Below are 20,307 nucleotides of genomic sequence, written 5' to 3' on the forward strand. Positions count from 1 at the left end.
ATAAAAACCCCTTATTCTTCTAATACTCTTGATTAGTCTTGTTGCATGTTGGATTTTAGATAAGAAAAATGAATTTTGCTAAAGAAAAACCCTGTTTAAGAACTGATTACAAGCTGGAAATTTTCAGCTTTGGCTGAGAGGAAGAGAGAGCTTAGTTTCACAGCTTTCATTTGAATTTTTGGAGGAATTTTACTAGGAGCTCATAATATATGTCTTATCTTTATATGATACATAGTATGTTTTACCTTTGAATCCAATGAAAAATTGGTGACTTTGGATGAAAACTTGAAGAAACTTGCTGGAATTTTCTGTTGGATCCCGTGGGAGAGAAGCTGGGATTTTCCAACTTTATATCCAAAACTTTCGTTGTAAATAATCCATACACCTTCTAACACTTTAATCTTAGCAAGCATGTGAGTTTTTATGGTGAAAAGCTTGACTTTTGTGGCTGGAATTCTTGTTTGGAGGACTGCATGGCTGGAAAGTTAAACTAGTTGCAATTCTTGTTTTTACAATAGAGATTTTGGAAAGTTTTGCTGAATTTTGGAAGCTATATGTTACCATTCTAGTATATAAGTGAGTCCATGTTGGATTTGGTTGATAATTTGATAGATTGATTGAAAATCTTGGAAAATATATGGCTGGAATTTCAGTTTTGAGACTTGAATGACTGGTGTGTTTTCTCAGGCATAACTTCTATCTTGCAAACTAAAGTTTATGCAAATATTGGTTAAATTACCCTATGGTACTCTATTTTGCTTTGTATATTATGCTTACATTGATTTGAAAAGAAATATCGAGTCTTTGGAAAAGAAACATGGGTTAGTTGAGCTTGTAAGACTGTTTGGACAGATTGGGATAGTGGAGGAGTTCAAATTATTTTCTCAAAATTTTAGGAGATTTTAATTAAACTTTGAACTAAGAACAACCTATAAAGAATAACAGTAAAATGTAGGTTCAATTTTAGGAGATTTGAACAAAGGAAATAGTGAACTTTGGACCAAAAACATGAAGTATGTCCTACTAAATCTGTTTTGAACAATCCTAACTTAGATTCTAGCTTTTAACTTTTGAATTTCTAAGGTGAAAATGAATCAAAACTGATCAAAACTTCTTTAAGTTACCTTATAAAAGTTTTACCTATAAAACTTGACAGAACTTTAATATAAGTACAAGTTTAAATCTAATTTATACCCGTTTTAACTGCAAGTATATAGGTCAACTAGTAGTTTAGGGCATATATCGGGTCGATCCCACGAGAAAGATTGGACAATTACCGGCACTACTAAAGCTTCTCTATTATTTAGACGATCAATGAATTAAAAGAGATAAAACTATGCTAAACTTATGTAAGATAATAACAAATGAAAGCTCCTTAGGTTATGATATTCCTAACTACTCATGCAAGTGTTATTTTTGGATCATTGAGTACTACTATCTTGGCTAGTTATGGCGTAATTTTCTTATGTATGTGAAACCTACTTTCGTAGTAAATCAACTATACTTATACTAATCCATACCTACTCTCGTGGTTATGAAATTAGTTACAAGTTTATTTCTTCTATGAAATTACATGAAATGAACCACTAAAGTAATAAAGGTGCACCTCTACTCTCGTGAGTGTACTCCCTAGGTTTAGTACTTTTTGAACTAGTATTAAATCTCTATTTTCATTGAAGAAACAACACCTTTAGATCATCACAATTAATGGCACCAAGTTAATCATGATTTAAAGAGCTAAAGTACTAAATAACTTGTTCAAAATAATAGCATCAAATAGCCAAATAATAAACACTAACAATCATAGAAAGTTGAACCAAACCCAAGGCATAAACTTTAGAGACACATAATAAACATAAAATCCAAAACTTGTATATTAACTAAACTTAGAATCAAGTACAAAAGATAAAGAGTTGGAATGGAAAAGTAACCCTTGTTACATGAGCTATTTCCTTGCCTTCTTCATCTCCATCTTCATCTTTGCCTAGCTAATAAACAAGAAGGATGAACTACTAATAACTCTCCTATACTAACCTAACTAACACTAAGAAAATGTAAGAACTACATTTTTTGTGGTGTTTTCTTGCACTCTCCAATCTCTCTTTAATCTTGAAAGTCCATGGCTATATATAGAGGACTCTAGTCAAGAAATAAGGCTTCAAACATCTCTTTTTATAGCTGCAAAGTAGTTATCAACATCCATCAATAGCTGTGAATTATTGTGTGACAGCCCCACCTCCCCTTAAAGCGTACCCAAGGTTTGGCAGACCGCCTGCCTAACTCTCGGCAGGACTCAGTCACAATTCATGAAAACTTCAAATAAAACCCTCAATAAAAAAAAAGCAATAGTTATTACAACCTTTAACATATATACTCATGGTTCTCTAACATCCACACAACCTATAAATACAATCAAAGAATCAGACTTACAAAAATCGAACCAAACAAGCTGACTAGATATCTATGAAGTACACGCTCGAGCAACTAACAATCTTAGAAGAAATTGAGGCTTTCCTCAATTCAACCTCTCATGTCCTCATCCCTGTAAGGAAAACAAATGGCGTGGAATGAGTTAAAAGCCCAGTGAGATTTCAAGAAAATAGGCAGGTAATATAACAGGCAAGACCATACGCCGAAGATCAAGAAACAAGTCAAAACTCAAATAGATCATGGCCCAGTATATAGTTAAGCAAGTAGCCAAATGGATCATGCAAAAATGTACAGTAAAGAACACATTCATGTCAAAGGATATAGGTTGCTCTAAGGAGCAAGTTCCACTGCAGCTTGAACAAGATTCGTTGGCTCTCCGTCAACCACTAATGCATAACGTTTGTAGATCACCGCTTTACACCAGTTTCCATCCACCGATCAACCCCCTACAGGGCCCGAACGTCTAAGAAGTACCCAAGGTTAGTTGATCTCCTCGACCAAGCCCTTACTGGTTCGATTCAACCAACTAACTCTAGGTTGGACTTATAGTTCCAGATATTCAGTAATTCAGGATATGGCTTATAGCCCCACGTATTCAGATAATCAAGATTGGAGTCGTTGGCCATTATCCAACGCTCACACAGTAAAGCTTGGAGACGTTAGTTGTCACTTAACGCTCCGTATTCAGAAATAAGCAGCGGTGGTAATATTCGAGTATATCAATTAGTCGAGAAGATAATACTCCACTCGACAAAACAGGATAGAGGTACTGAAACGGGATGAGAGGCACCTCCCACTCGGATGGAGTGTGGTACATGCTACCGCTCAGCACTAGTGTGGACGAGATAACTCTCCAATCGATTTAAACAGGATAAAAGTAGTGAGACGAGAGCCCCAAAAATTAGGTTGTATTTATTTATTTCTTTGAATGCATTTTCTTTACTTTAAATTATTGCCTTAATTTTCTTGATATTTTTATAAGTGAGTCAAGTTTTAAAATCATTTTCTTGGTATAAGTTAGTTCATGTTAAGTTTGAATTACGTTATGGACGTGGGACCCGCTAATGCGGTACGTGTGATAAATTTTGAAGAGTAGATGGAGTTTCGTGTAAACGGATATTATTTTATAAGATATTAAGAGATAATTAGAGATTGGCCAAATATTTTAGTGATTAGAAGACAAAAAGATGAGAATTAATCCTTGGATGCCAATTGTCATTGAAGCATTAGACCTTGACTTTGACTAGAACTTTTCTTAACTTTTACTAAAACCAAATTTTGACCAAAATTCTTCTATTTCCTCCTAGCTTTGGCCAGCCATATGGAGAGGAAAAATCAGCCATAATCTTCTTATCCTTGGCCGAAATTTTTGACTAAGCAAGAGAGAAGAAGAAAAAAAAAGAAAGGAAGAAAGGTTGGATTGCCAAGTGTGGCAATTAAGGCTACCATTTCTTTAAAACTTGTCTTTCTTTTTGGACACAAATAACACTCCATTTTCTTACCTCTTGGCTGAGAGAGAGAGAAGATAAAGAGAGGAAAACTACTTCAAGTTTAATCTTATTCCCTAGCTACAACTTGTGGGAAGTCAACCTAAAACTCTAATCAAATTCATAGAGAGTTGCTACAAGGAAGGAAGGTGGCTGGTGTGGAGTGTTTTGGGGGAAAAGGAAGCTGCAATTTGCTACTCATCCTGAGATTTGAAGGTACTTTTGGCAAGAAGCTACTTTATTACTTTAATCTTGCACTTGAATGAGAATAGTGATTGTTTGTAGTAGGTTTCATGGAAGATTTTGTAGTTTTGTATAGTAGATTGTTATTTCCAGCTTTGAATGATGAATTCCAACTTTGCTAGGGAATCTTTGGGCTGTCCATGGGGATCTCCAGCTTGTATAAGCACTTTTGGCTTCCTTTAAGGAATTTCAGCCTTTGTTAGTAGTTTTAGCTTAGGGCTTGAATTTTCCAGTTTTGATATGTTAAATTGCAACCTTGGGATGTCATTTCAGCTTTGTTGTGGTTGATTCTTGAGTTAGAAATTGGCTATATTGGATGGTTTTGTGGCCTTAGACAAGTTTACTTTATAGCTTATAACTTGTGGTTGTGATTGAGGTTGGATTGCTATAAATATTGGTATTGAGTTTGGATGGAAAGTAAAGAAAACAAAGGAGGTGCTGCTGAAAATTTTGACCGCAGGAACCCTTGGGCAGCCTTAGGAAATCTGCTATATCTTGCTGTAGAAAAGTCGGAATTGAGTTCTGTTGGTTGTGTTTGAAACTAGAGTCAGAGTACTATCAACCGTGAAAAGGTCAGACTTTTTCTCAATTCCTATGAATATCTATGATTTTTCAAAGTTGACTGAAATTACATACCTGTTCTGTCTTTTACCGGACGAAGTTTCAATATGGGCTGCGAATTTCTCCATGTTTTAGATTGAAACAGTTTTTGCTCAAAACATAAAAGTTGTAGGGAGTTAAGTTAGCTTTCTACCAAGAAAATTTCAGCTCAATCGTAGTACTGTAGCTTATGAAATGACTAAAATACCCCTGACTACCCAAATGCACTATTTAACCGACAGCTTTCGATTTCAATTTTTGACCATGAAAATGCATGATTTGGCTTTGGAGGTCTTCATAATAAATGTAGGCCTATGTCTTACCTTCAAAACGCCATAAGATTCATCTCAATCCGATAAGTGTAGCTTCATATTGGTATCAGAGCTTGGTCTCCTAGAGATTAAGCTCAAGCGGCTTGAAATAAAGATGACAACCAATCATGCCATGTTTGTTGAGGGACAATCGGTCACTAGGCCTCCCATGTTTACTGGTTCCAATTATGTTAGTTGGAAAGAAAGAATGATTATCTTTTTGCAATCCATTGATATTGAGCTATGGTTTATTGTAAATGAAGGACCGCATGATGCTAACATTCTTGATGCAGATACAGGTTTGTTTCGGCCAAAAACAAGAGCTGAGATGAATGCTCAAGATAGAACCAATCTCACATTGAATGCCAAAGCCATGAATGTTCTTTATAGTGCCTTAGACTCAAATGAGTCAATTAGAGTCAAAGGATGTAAATCTGCCAAAGAAATGTGGGATAAGCTAAGAGAAATTCATGAGGGTAGTGACAACGTGAGAGAACAGAAAAAGTCTATCTTGGTCACAAAGTATGAATCATTTAAAATAGAACCCCTTGAGGATATTGACAAAATGTATTGCAGGTTCAATGACTTGATCAAAGATCTCGAGGTGTTGGGCAAAGAATACACCTTGGGAGAGAAAAACAGGAAAATTCTCAATGCATTGGGCAAAGAATGGGAAAGTAAAGTGACTGCAATAGAAGAGGCTAAGGATTTGAATTCTGTACCTATTGAATCTCTCATTAACTCACTAACCTCCTATGAGTTGAAGTTGAAAACTAAAGTGCAGGAGGAAGAGGATGCGAGATCAAAAAGAAACATTGCTCTAAAGGCAGCTCAAGGTGAAGATGATCCAGCTCTGTTGGATGATGAAGACTCGGATGGTGATGACAATGATCTTGCTCTCATCACAAAAAGCTTCAAGAGAATCTTAAATAAAAGGAAGTTTAGAAGGGGAGGACCTAGCAATCAATTCCAGAATCAGCCTTCAAATGCAAGGTACAAAGGAAAACAAGAATTCAACAAGAAACAATTGGACAAATGCTACGAGTGTGGACAGCCTGGACACTACGCAAACGAATGCTCTCTAAAGAAAAAGAAAGATGGAAAAGCTGATCGAAAGCCAAGGTTCAACAACTTCCAGATTACATGGAATGAATGCAACTCTGAAGGCGAAGTTGAAGAAGAAGAAGAATCAGCTCAAATGGCCTTCATGGCTATTAGAGATAATGAGGTAACTTCCATTCACTCTCAATCTGATAGTGATGATGAAGATGATGATGATCTTGAATCCTTTGTTGAAAAATTGCATAATGCCTTAAAGGAATCTTATGATAAAAACAAGCAGCTAAAACAGAAAGTTGTGTTTCTCATTCAAGAAAATGTAAAACTTTTTCACCAAAATAAACAACTAAAGACTGACAATGAGTGTCTTGTAAGAGCCGGATGTGATGTTCAAAATGAACTTGATAGAAAGACAAATGTTTGTGAAATGCTAAAGAAAAGACATGGTGATTTGAATAAAAGGATGGACAATTTGGATGAGATCTTAAGAGTTAGAAAGCAAGATTATCTCAAAAAGAACATGTCATCAACCTTTCTTACTGCTCATGAAAGAACATTTGCTCACAACAAAAATGCATATGGTTTCACAACATATAGAAGGAGTGCATTGAGATTTATCAAACCATTACATGCTAGAGACTCTTCTATTTTGTGTAGTTTTTGTTGTCAAAGAGGGCATTTGAAAGGAGATTGTTATGTTAAAAGAAATCTGAACAAAGGAGGGAAATGCATGTGGGTAGTTAGGCACAATGCTAACTTTTGAGGACCCAAAAGTTAAAAGGTACCAAACACTCTCTCTTTTCAGGGAAAAGGCTCAAACAAGTCAAAATGGTTCATTGACAGTGGCTGTTCAAGGCATATGACCGGTGATTCTTCCTTGTTCATAAAGCTAAACTCAAAATCAAGTGGAAAGGTGACATTTGGTGATGATGTGAAAGCTAAGACAATTGGAATAGGTGATGTTGGTAAGGATGGTGAAACTTTTGTTCATAATGTGCTCTTAGTTGATAATTTAGGTTATAACTTGCTTAGTGTTAGTCAATTGTGTGATAAAGACTTGAATGTGTTGTTTAAAAAGCATGAATGCATTGTGCTTGATTCCAAATATAATGTTGTGTTCAAAGGTAAGAGGTTTAACAACATATATATTGTGGTTCTTGATAAAATTGATTCATCTAGCTTCAAATGTCTTAAAGCTTCAAATGAAGATCCTTGGTTGTGGCATAGGAGACTTTGTCATTTTAACATGGATTTACTAAAGAAAATTTCGAAAAAGGAGCTGGTTAGAGGCTTGCCAAAAATCAGTTTTGAAAAGGATAAAATTTGTGATGCATGTCAATTTGGAAAGCAAACAAAAGTTTCTTTTAAACCAAAGAAGTGTGTATCAACTTCTAAACCTTTAGAACTCTTGCATCTTGACTTATTTGGTCCTACTCAAATCACTAGCTTGGGAGGTAAGAAATACTGCTTTGTGATTGTGGATGATTATTCTAGATATACTTGGGTGATATTTCTTGCTCATAAGGATGATGCCTTCAAGAATTTCACTTCATTGTTTGCTAAAGTGCAAAATCTGCTTGGTTTAAAAATTGTTAGGATTAGAAGTGATAATGGAACGGAATTCAAGTATTGTGGTTTTCCAGAATTTTGTGATCATAATGGCATAACACATGAGTTTTCAATTGCAAGAACTCCACAACAAAATGGTGTTGTAGAAAGGAAAAATAGGACACTACAAGAGGCTGCTAGAACTATGTTAAGTGAATGTAGTTTGCCAAAATACCTTTGGGCTGAAGCGGTAAACACTGCATGTTATGTGATGAATAGAATCCTTTTGAGACCCATTTTGAATAAAACATCTTATGAACTGATTTTTGATAAGAAACCTACGGTTGGATATTTCAAAGTCTTTGGTTGTAAATGTTTTATTTTAAATTTAAAGGAACATCTTGGTAAGTTTGAGAAAAAATCTGATGAAGGAATATTTTTGGGATATTGTGAGAACAAAAGAGGATATAGAGTCTTTAATAGAAGGACTCTTGTGATAGAAGAAGCCATACACATAACATTTGATGAAACTAATGATGATAATTCCAAAAGTTCGTGTGAGGATGATGATGTAGGTGTTCGTGAAGGAATGGAAAAGCTAAAAATTGGAGATGGAGGAAACTCTAAACCGGAAGCAAAGGAAATGGAGAATGAAGCTCATGAAGATCAAGAAAGGGAAGATGAGGACAAAAATGATGATTCATTCAAAGATCTTCCCAAGGCTTGGAAATTTAGCCAAAATCATCCAAAAGAACTTATAATTGGTGATCCATCCGAGAAGGTAAACACTCGTTCCTCATCTAAGAAATTGATAGACAATTTTGCTTTAGTTTCTCTTTTTGAACCTAAAAATATCAATGATGCCTTAAAGGATGAAAACTGGATTTTGGCAATGCAAGAGGAACTCAATCAATTTGAAAGAAATGAGGTTTGGACACTAGTTGATAGACCTCAAAATCACCCTATCATTGGCACTAAGTGGGTATTTAGAAATAAGTTGGATGATAAAGGTGTAGTTGTAAGAAATAAAGCTAGATTAGTTGCAAAAGGGTATGCTCAAGAAGAAGGAATTGATTTTGATGAAACATTTGCTCCCGTAGCTAGATTAGAATCAATTAGAATGCTTCTTGCTTTTGCTTGCTTCAAAGGTTTTAAACTGTTTCAAATGGATGTTAAAAGTGCCTTCTTAAACGGTTTTATTGATCAAGAAGTATATGTGGATCAACCCCCCGGTTTTGAAAATTCAAAATTTCCAAATCATGTGTTTAAACTCTCAAAAGCATTGTATGGGCTAAAACAAGCTCCAAGAGCTTGGTATGAAAGATTGAGTGGTTTCTTGATTGAAAATAATTTCAAAAGAGGAGTTGTGGACACCACACTGTTTACTAAGCAAGTGCTAAATGAACTCCTTATTGTGCAAATATATGTAGATGATATTATTTTTGGTGCTACTAATGAGTATCTATGCAAGGATTTTTCCACCATTATGCAAAGTGAATTTGAAATGAGTATGATGGGAGAATTAAATTTCTTCCTTGGACTTCAAATACATCAAGCCATAGAGGGCATTTTCATAAATCAAGCAAAATACACTAAGGAATTGCTGAAAAGATTTGGCATGGAGGACTCAAAGCAAGTTGGAACTCCAATGTGCACTTCAACAAAACTTGACAAAGATGAAGAAGGTAAACATGTGGATGAAAAGCACTATAGAGGTATGATTGGAAGCTTACTTTATTTAACCGCAAGTAGACCCGATATTATGTTTGCTGTTTGCTTGTGTGCTAGATTTTAATATTGTCCAAAAGAATCACATTTGAATGCTGTTAAAAGGATTTTTAGGTATTTGAAAGGTACATTAGACTATGGTCTTTGGTATGCTAGATCTAGTGAGTTTGCACTATATGGATATTCGGATGCTGATTTTGGAGGTTGTCGTGTGGATAGAAAGAGTACTAGTGGAACTTGTCACTTTCTTGGTAATTGCTTAGTCTCTTGGTTTAGCAAGAAACAAAATGCAATCTCTTTGTCTACAACCGAAGCGAAATATATTGCCGCTAGTGCATGTTGTGCTCAACTTTTATGGATGAAGCATACCTTGAATGATTTTGGATTGTCATATGACTGCATGCCTATATTATGTGATAATACTAGTGCTATCAATTTGACCAAAAATCCAATTCAACATTCTAGAACAAAGCATATAGATATAAAGCACCACTTTATTCGCGATCTTGTTCAAAAAGGTGAAGTATGTGTAAATTATGTTTGTTCTAAAGATCAATTTGCTGATATTTTTACAAAAGTTTTGCCATTAGATCAGTTCATTCATCTAAGATCAAAATTAGGGATAATCGAAAAATCATCTTAAAATTTTTCAAAACCTTCGGACGTCCGAAAGAAGATGAACGGACGTCCGATAATGTTCTTCAGCTATTTTTCCAGAAAACACCTGTTCGGACGAAGCTGTCGGATGCACGACTTTGTTCGGCCGTCTGACAGTGCAACGGTTCACTTTTTAAAGTAATTTTCTTCCTCATTTGCTTCAAACTCTTCTTCTATTTCCTCTCGGACGAAAACTCTCTCGTTTCTCACTCTCAAATTCGTACCATTCTGAAGCTCTTATTCCCAAATTGACTCAACCAAAACTTTTCCTGATCGATTGCGATTCGTTTCTCCTGATCATTTCACCGAATCGCATAACATTTCGCAAATTCCCAAATTTCCCTCAAAACCCTATTTTCTCATAACCGCTCTGTCCAATCTTCTTCAAGGCCTTTTTGTCCCAAAATTTCTGTGTGATTCACTTCCATACTACTGTGTGCATCATTTGCATCCTTCATTCCACACATTTCGCACAATGGTGAATCTAAGAGGAGGGAAGGTCACTGCCGGACGCAAGCATCCACTCAGGGATGAGGATGATGATGTTCCTACGGTCAAACGATCATCCAAACGCGTCAAGAGGGGAGCTGTAAAGGGTCAAATGTCACAGCCTACACCACAACCCACCCCTCAGCCTGAATCTGGACAGGGAACCTCATCTCAACCGCCTCCAAAATCAACCACAGTCCCTACATTCTTTGATGATGCTGCAAAAGACAAACACTCCTGGATATCCCAGAAAGGTGTCATCCCTCAACGCACCGTAAATTCTTCTGAATTTCGCCAAATAGGTTTAGAATCCATTCTGAGTCTGTTTGCTTTCCAGAAATGGTCACATCTCATTTCTATGCCTAATGTCTATTATCCTGAAATGCTGTTTCAATTCTTTGCCAATCTTAGGAAAGGCACTGATCAAACTGAGATTATGTCCAGGGTTAATGGGGTAGACTTAGTCTTTGATTCTGAATTTGTGAATGATATTTTAAAAACTACTATTGAACCTGGATGCAAGAGTAAAATTGCAAATTTCTTTTCCTATGAAGAGCATCCTACTGCTGATAATTATTTTGATGGGGCTAAGATGTTGACTTATTTTAAAAGAAGTTTTTCTGCCCCTGCTGATGCTAAACTGAATGATCTTGCCCCTGTGAATCTAATTGCCTTTTCAATCATTTCAAACCTGCTTGTGCCTACTGATGGCCATAGAACAGATGCAAACAAAATGGAGTTGTATTTCTTTTAATGTTTTCGAGAAAAGATTCGTATTGATTTTGGTTTTGTCATGTGCAAGTTTTTACTTTGCTATGCCACTGATTCTCGCAGAAAATTATCTTATGAAAAATTTCTTCAAAAGATTTTTGAGTTTTACAAAGTACCAATTCTAGGTGTTTGTCCCAAAGAAGCATCTTCTTATGCCTTTACCAAAGAATATTTTGAAAGGAAAAATCTTGTCTTTAAGGATAATCTATGGGCTTATAAGGGGGCATCATCTAGTGAACCTAGGTCTAAGGCTGCACATGATCCACTACACACTCCTTCATCTGTTGCACTCACTCCCATTCATCTCAGGAAGTCTGCCACTAAGGCATCTTCCTCCTCCAATGATGAAGTGATTGAGCTCCTTCGTGAACTCAAACAACATGTTCTTCTTCTGGAACATGGTCTAATGCTCACCATGTCCTCTGAGCAACAAACAGCCTACCTAGACAAAAAGAACCTTCTTTTTCCCCCACCTGTGGTTGAGGAAGTTTCCCATGGCAAAGAGCCACGCCCCACTGATCCAAGTTCATCAATTCCAGACCCGAACTCATCAACTCTCGTGACTCCTCATGGCCCTTCCACATCAGATAAAGGCAAGGCACCAGTTGAAGAAGCTGCTGAAGATGATGAAGAAACTGAAGAGGAGGACCTCTCCCAATATCAGCTTTCTCGAAGGACACCTGGATCCACCTAGTTCACCATTTAGGATCACATAGGGTCATTTGCATTTTGTTTGACTATTTCATGTGTTTCTAGTATTTGTGGTGTTCAACAATGGATATGTAGATATAATGCTTATGTTTATGTTGTGTTCGTTTAGTACTTTTTGATGGATGATTATGGCTGTAATGGTTATGGATATGTGGATGGATGTTTAAGTATTTTGAATGATGAATGTGTGGATGTGATGAATGTTTTTGTTATTGGTTCTCCGTGATATATGTGATTGATTGGCCTTTTGTGATGACAAAAAGGGGGAGAGGACTGGATTGGATTGATTGATGATTTAATTGAAATTGAATTGGCTTGATGGATTGAATTGGTAAAATGTTGGATGTTGGCTGCTTAATTGTTATGTTTTTGGATAATTGATTAATTCGGTAGGGTAGCCAAGTGAGGGGGAGTTTTTCAAATTTTTGCTCTATGATCCACTAAGTAAGGGGGAGTTTTTGTCAATTGAGAAAGGGGGAGCTTATATTGCAATCATCAAATCTCATTTCAAACCATTGTTTTGTCATCATCAAAAATGGGGAGAATGTTATTCTTGGTTTTGATGATCACAAAGTACTTTGAAATGTTTATCTAACTCTCTTCAAATATAAGTGTTTTTTGCCTATCAAAGAATCAGGTACGAATATGTCAAGAAATGAAAATCAACCAAAAGAAGAAGCAAAAACAGGACACTCATGTCGGACGTCCGAAGGAATCTGTCGGACGTCCGAAAGGATAAAGAACATCAAGAAGGAAGCTCTGTCGGACGCTCATAAGGAAGCGTCGGACGTCCGGAAGGATCGGACGCACGCCTCGGACGCACATCAACCGCGTCGGACGTCCGAAAAATTCCAAGAAGACTTGCCAACTCTCTGACGACGATCGGACGCTGATGCTGTCGGACGATAAAAACGCATCGGACGTCCGAACTACAACTTGGCTGTTTTCGGACGATAGGTTCGGACGATGATTTGGTCGTCGGACGTCCGACAGCCCCAACGGCTAGCTGACTCTTCATCTGCCTTCTATCCGTTGGAAGCATTAATGAAGCCCATTTTTGGTCCCCTTTAAAAACAAACTGTTCTGAACCAAGAAGGAACTTTTGCACACTTTGTTTACAAGATCTCAAGAGATATTTTAGCTTGAAAATAGTCTCCAAGACAAGATTTGTTCTCCAAGTGGTGTGAATTTCTTGTGAGCATTTCTCTTGTGGTTGAAAGTTTTATTAGTGTAGCTTTGTTGAGGGTTATCTGAGTGATTGTAAAACTTCTTAGCTTGACTAAGTGAGGCTTAGGGCAAGGAGGAAGTGCTCCCTCCATTGTACATCTAGTTGATCATCTTTCATCAAAGAGAAGTTGCTCAACCTAGTGATTGGTTTTCAAGTTTGAGGAAAGCTTGGTAGACAATCGGTTTGATATTCTATCTTATTCTTTTTGTTTAATAAAATTCTCATTGCTTATCTATACTTGTTTTTCTAATCAACATTGCTCTCTTCTTCTAATCTACTTGGTTGATCATTACTAGAAAAGAAGGTAAATTTTTATTAAAGAAAAATTGCATAAATTTGATTAAGATTTTAATCAACCTAATTCACCCCCCTCTTAGATTGTCTTTGGGCCTTACACTTCAGTTGTGATTAAAATGTCAAAAGGTGAGAGGAACTTGATGATTTTAGAATTTGCTTTGCTTGACATGATATTTGTGATCTAGGGTTGGACTTGAGCAAGGAACTATCGATGATGGATGAGGATCATGAGTTGTGGTTGGTGAGTGCTTCCCAAAACTAGTTCCAAAGTTATTTTTCGAACTATTTCTTGCACTGTTTACTCGATTGCATATCATGTGTGCCTGCATGTGTGCCATGCAATGATTTGTCTCAAATGAGTGCTTGGAAGTCTTGTACTTAACACCAATGTCTCCACCTTATTGATACTTGACTTGCCTTGAATGTTGGAGCACCGATGGCTCCCTTGTATTGTTTGACTGTTACTTGATCTATTTGAGCGTTGGATGTTTAAGTACAATGATTTCACTGGCTCACAAGAGCAATAAACTTACATTTGATCACTGATTCATGACATTATCCAAATGCACTATTGTGAAACTTATTTGATTATTGATTTTTACTGGACACTCATTAAGCTTCTAACTCACCCTAAAATATTTATTTCCTCTCCACAGGGCTAGAGGCAAAGAAAGCACTTGTATTAACTTATTATTGTGACTGGATGGAATATCTCATGTATATTTTGAATTTCGATTAACTTGTGGTATGTAAATTCGTGGAGTATTTGAAGTAATATTTGAGATTTACATTGTAATTTATTTGAGAACTGTAGTGAGTCCTGGCGAAAGTTAGGCAGGCGATCCGCTAAATCCTAGGGTACGCCCTAAGTTGAGGTGGGGTCGTCACATAGTGGAGAACGAAACAAGTTGTGCAAGTGGAGAGCAACCATTTCTGACCATAATCCGGCAGAATCTGGCCGGATTACTCCCCTGCCTTCCTGTGCAATTTCTGTCCAGTCTTCAATGTTGCTCCAATTTTGCCTCAATTTCAACTGAACTTTTCTTGATGATAGAAGCTGAATTAACTCTTGACCAAACATGAAACCTGTAGTCCTTTGAGTTAGCTTTCCAATGCATCAAGAATCACCTCATTTGGATTTGTGTAGGCGGCGAAATGACTAAAATACCCTTGACTGCGCAATGCCTTGTTTCAGCTTCAACCAATAGAAATTGGCTACTGTAATTCGGCTTTTTGACCTAGAAGACCTTCAAACTGGATTTTGATGTCTTCACATGAATTGTATATCTATCTCTTATCTTCAAAATGGTTTAAGAATCATCTCAATTCGATCATTGAAGCTCGAGTTATACCCAAAATACAAATATGTGTCAAAGCTGTAAACTTTCCAAATGAAGTATATTTCCAACTCCTATACAAATTATGGACAAAATGCAAGTAAAAAGTGACAAAAACCTCATTTAATCATTTAAGAGCATTTTACACCAATTATAACCAAAATAATCCATTTGCTTCCTACAATATAGCCAAAGTGAATAAAAATAGCATAAAATGTCATTCAAATATAGCTCAAATTAATCATTTATGAATTCCCCCACACTTGAGTCATTGCTTGTCCTCAAGCAATTCACACATAATCAACTACAATGACTCAAATGAAGAAAACATTAAATGCACTTTTTCAAATTTAATTCCTCATGTCTTGGCAAACAATTATTATGTAATTATTCAGTTTACATTAAATACTCATAATATTAAGGGAAAGATAATTATGTCCTAAATTCAACAAGTTAAACTTAATCTCTCACCCTAACCTAATTTGACAAGTAAGCAAATCACATAGTCAATTTATAACTATCCTCCTCCCAAAATCATCTCTTCCTCAATTCTCACGACTAAGAGGGATTTATTCATACTTGATTTTTTTACTCAAATAGTGAAAATGCCTTTTGATGCGAAAATCGATACTTTTATGTGAAGATCCCCGGTTACTCAACATTTCACCTATTTAAGTTGCTATGCATACTTTTAATTCAAGCACCTTTTTACACGAATGTCGACATTTGTAGATGCCAACCCCTGGTTAGTCCGTACAAGAATCATTGGAGTAGACCAAAAATTCTTATTCTTCTTTTTTTTTCTTTTTTTTCAAAAATAAAAGACAATAAATAGATATTCCCTCTTAACAAATACACAAAAATAATTAAAGGAAGAGTATAGCATTTATTGACTATATTAATCACTTACTTGCAAAATTAAGTAAAGAGGAGAAATCTCATTATTTTTTTTGGCTAACCCCGTATACGGGAGTGGGTGCCACTCCAATTTTTATTCAAAAACCATCAGCGTACATTGAGTGAGGTTGGCATGCCACTGGTAAACCCTAAGCCAAGCGTACATAGGGCGTCTGTATCCTATCTAGGTGGGCTAATCCGTTTATATGAGCTGGAAATGAGGCAGGGGGAAACCTTTGACTAACATGCGTAGAGCTTGCTAGTTGTGCCAAGGCGTCTGTAATTGCATTCGCTTCCCTATAGGTATGAGTAAAAGTAACCTGGCGACCCATCGCTAAAGCCTTGATGCATGAGACAGTCTTCCATAGCTTTCAAGGAACTCTGCCGTTGCCTACCACCATATTCAGTAAAACCTGAGAGTCCATTTTCATTGCAAAAAGTGGATATCCGCTGAGATTTGCATGCCTTCCAGTAATGCCAAGGCTTCTGCTTCCATATTTGTCATGGACCCTAAAAATGACGAGAAGCCACTCAGGATATTACCATCAGGGTCATGAGTACCCCTCCAGCTCCTGAGTGTCCTAGATTCCCTAAGGATGAGCCATCAATATTTAATTTGACATACCTGAGCGGTGACCGTGTCCATATGACCCAGCGTAGGAGGGGTCGCTCCATCCGTGTCATGTTAATCGATAAGCCGGAGAGGACCAACTCCCTGTCATCCTGCATCACCTGGACGAAGGGACGGACCTGAGACATGCTGAGCAGCAAAGCCTTTATGTTCCAACAGACTCGGAACGGTGTTGCAACAATGCCCTCGTACATTGCCCTGTTTCTAACCTTCCACAGTTCCCAACATATAAGAGGTGGCAACACCCTACACAACTCTCCCCACGCAGTACTAGGAGACTTGTAGAGCCATCACTGCTGCAAGCGACAAATGATGCCATTGGGAGGCCTAATAGGCAGCAGAAAGGCCCTAGAGAAGAAATTTCACACCTCCGTAGCAAGAAGACAGTCAGATAAGACGTGGTCCTGGGACTCCCCATCAAGACAGAATTGACACTTGGAGGGGAGTTGGAAACCGAACCTGTGCAAAGCCTCAGGGAAAGACAGGTAGTTATTAAGCAGCTTCCATATAAAAATGGCTATTTGCACGAGATTCGACAACTCCAGACACACTTCCGTGACCTTAGGCACGCTTATTTAGGCCGCAGTGTGTCCCATGTAGAGGAGATGGTAAAATCTTCGGAGGGTGTAAGGACCCAGGCCCGCTAAACCCTGCCATCTAGATCTATAACCTGCGTGAAGTGGTCCACCGTGTCTCAAATAGCCAGCATTCGTCTCCAAACTCTGGAAGCCTTAGGCTGGGCACCACTGTCCATGGGATAGCTAGACCTCATATAATTGGCCCACAGGGAGGTTGAATTGCAAAACCGCCACCACAATTTACAGCTAAACACCCCCAAGATGTCCTCAAAAGATCCCACCCCAAGTCCGTTCTCATTCACTGGATAACATAAATTCCTCCAAGAGCACCAATGATGCTTAGGACCTAGCTCCGATTGTCCACAAAAGAAATTTGCCATGAGCCCTTCGAGGCGTTTGATCACCCCCTTGAGGGGATCCATGATAGCCAGCACGTGCGATGGTATGGCTAAGAGAACATGTTTGATTAGGATCAAGCGACCATCCTGCGAGAGGAATTTTTTCTGCCAGCCCGCTAGTTTAGCAATGAATTTTTCAACCAGAAATTGGAGGAACTCCTTTTTCCGGTGGCCAACATATAAGTTGCATCCCAAATAAGAGAAAGGGAAAGAACCCTGTTTGAAGCCCGTCAAGTGTTGGATGCGACGTATTTGGCCAGCGCCACATCGCCTGGATGCTATAAAGAAACTCTTTTGCTTGTTAATCCTCTGCCCCGCTCCCTCTTGGTAGAGCGTTAAAAATCGGACCAGGTTCACCACAGATCGCCTATCCTCCCGAGCAAAGATCACAACATCATCTGCGAAGGACAAGTGTGATACGAATGCAGCCCCTCGGCAGTGCATAATGGGCGATACTGCCATCTTCCACCTACGCATTTAATCCCCTACTAAGGGCCTCTGATGCAAGGATGAAAAGAATAGGGGACAAGGGATCGCCTTGCTTAATCTCGCGCGAGGCCTGAAAGAAACCCCTAGACCTGCCATTCACCAGCACAGAGAACCAGCTCTGAGAGAGGTTATTCAAAACTAGCAAATAAATCTATAACCAAAACCAAACTTTTGGAGCAGCCGCCTCAGGAACCACCATGACACTCTGTCGAAGGCCTTCATCATGTCTAATTTGAAAATGCAATTGTGCCTGCGGACTTTCTTGTCAATGGACGCCGTCATTTGTCCTGGACAAAAAGCCGATTGCTCCGGAGATATAATGCTTGGGAGGACAGTTCGCAACCTATTAGCTAACATTTTCATAAAAATTTTGTTGACGAAAATGGACATGCTAATAGGTCAAAAATTCGCAAATGTAGCTGGATTTGGCTTCTTTGGAATCAAAACAATCAACGTACTAGCAATGCCCTTCGGGATCGAGGTCCCAGCCAAAAAATCTCTGGCAGCTGCCAAGACATCAGGGGCCACAGTATCCCAGCAATATTGGAAGAAAGCACCAGTATAACCATTTGTGCCCGGGGCACTGTCCTTATCGAGATTGAAAACAACCCCTTTTAGCTCATCCATTGTGATCTCCCTTAGTAAATCCGCATTCTGGTTCTCTGATACAATCTCCAGTATTTGGAGTAGCAATTCATCTACACCCCTGACCTCCTCCGCAGTCAAGAGCCGCTGAAAAAAGTTAACCGCTTCTTATGCAATTCGCTCCTCATCTTCAACCCATGCCCCCCCTCATCTTTAATGCGGTGTACAGCCAGTTTCGAACGTTTATCCCGAACTGAAGCATGGAAGAACCGTGTATTACAGTCACCATTCTTTAGCCATCTTAAGCGTGCATTTTGGCACCAGTAGTCCTCTTGAATATGTAGGCTGTGCAACAGGAGGGCTTGCACACGGTGGAGATCAGACCTCATCTCATCCATTGGGTTTGCCTCATACAGGACTTCCTTTTGCTGAACCTCTATCTCGCGTTGCCAAGCGATTTGAAAGATATCTCCAAAACAGTGTTTGTTCCATTGTCTTAAGCATGCTTTTAGTTGCTTGAGTTTGAAGGCTAACCGGTACATGCCATATCCTTGTGTCGGCAATTCCCAATTACTCTGCACCACCGATAGGAAATCAGGGTCCGAGATCCAAAAAGTTTGAAACTTAAAGGATTTCGGAACACTTGAATTAGCGGGCTGCAGGGTCACTAGAAGCGGGGAGTGGTCTGAAGTGGCACGATTAAGATGCTGGACAGAAGTGTTTGGCAAGAAACTGAGCCACTGGTGATTGGCTAATACCCTATCCAATCGTTTCCAGATTCTAGCACCTGCTCCAATACCCGACCATGTGTAAGGACTGCCAGAGTAAGGAAGCTCCTGGAGATGGCAATCAAAAATTGCCGTATTAAAGTCAGAGATTGCCCTAAGATCCTGGGCTGCCCTCCCCGTATATTCTGCCACATACTGATAACATTGAAATCCCCACCCACTAACCACAGCCTTGTGATTGATCCAGCGATAGAACTCAGCTCGGACCATAGGGTTCGCCTATCGGCCCTAGTACACTTGGCATATATAAATGATGCATTGACAGTCTCCGTCCAGGAATCATGTCCTGCCATAACATGAAGGATTTGGTCCGAGTTATATAATACATTAAAATGAAAACCAGCACGCCAAAGCACCCAGATCTTATTTGATCAGTTAAACAAGCAAAGATCAAAAGACAACTTCACACGCAAGACCTCTATATTAGACGTCTCTACCATAGGCTCCAGTAGAACTAAGATTGCTATATTATGGAGTCGAAGTAAGGCTTACAAGCGACGTACAGAAGATCTGTTCGTTGCTCCCCTAATGTTTCAAATTAGAAGATTATTTATTAGAGAAAGGGTGAGAATGTACCTCAATGGCTTTAGAAGCTTGCCGTGTCAGAATCTACCGAAGCAGTGGGACATGTACCCTCCGCTTTCTCGTCTTCCGTGATAGAACCATGGTGAAACCGTCCGCACTATGCTCAACCATTGGCTGGGCCAGTTACGATCCCAAGGCGTTGGTGAACTGTTGTAAGGGGCTAACCAGCGCCGCTCTACCAGGCGCAAGTCCATCAGGCAGCTCCTCTCCATCCGAAAGAGATCCATGGGTGGGCGCCTTCTCCTACTCGTTCAAATGGAGTTGCGTATCGTCGCAGATGCTGCCTAGAGCTGGCGGGATCTCAGTAATCTCCATAAGTGCACTCCCTTGTGACGACAAAGTAGCCTTCTCGCGTGGGACAGAAGCCTCCCTCTACTGTTGCGTCGGACCAGTGCTATCGTACTGGACAGCAGCCTCCCGCATCTCCTCCTGGGGTTTAGTAATAGGTTCCCCACCACCC

At 38.7% G+C, this 20,307-nt stretch overlaps 2 protein-coding genes across 2 annotated transcripts; both read right to left on the reverse strand.

The window, feature by feature from the left end:
• Nucleotides 1-17,118: 17,118 nt before the first annotated feature.
• LOC113771331 lies at nucleotides 17,119-17,862 on the reverse strand. The gene has a single exon (XM_027315923.1). It carries the CDS (start codon nucleotides 17,860-17,862, stop codon nucleotides 17,119-17,121), a length of 744 nt encoding a protein of 247 aa, XP_027171724.1.
• Nucleotides 17,863-18,611: 749 nt separating this feature from the next.
• Nucleotides 18,612-19,472, reverse strand: LOC113771332. The gene has a single exon (XM_027315924.1). The coding sequence runs from the start codon at nucleotides 19,470-19,472 to the stop codon at nucleotides 18,612-18,614; it is 861 nt and encodes a 286-aa protein (XP_027171725.1).
• Between the last annotated feature and the right edge of the window lie 835 nt (nucleotides 19,473-20,307).

Source organism: Coffea eugenioides, chromosome 5 (assembly GCF_003713205.1).
Source record: "Coffea eugenioides isolate CCC68of chromosome 5, Ceug_1.0, whole genome shotgun sequence".
Lineage (NCBI taxonomy): Eukaryota > Viridiplantae > Streptophyta > Magnoliopsida > Gentianales > Rubiaceae > Coffea > Coffea eugenioides.

What these genes read in the sequence shown, in the direction of transcription:
- LOC113771331 (XM_027315923.1), bottom strand. Translation starts at nt 17,862, where the DNA reads ATGGCAGTATCGCCCATTATGCACTGCCGAGGGGCTGCATTCGTATCA.
- LOC113771332 (XM_027315924.1), bottom strand. Translation starts at nt 19,472, where the DNA reads ATGGTCCGAGCTGAGTTCTATCGCTGGATCAATCACAAGGCTGTGGTT.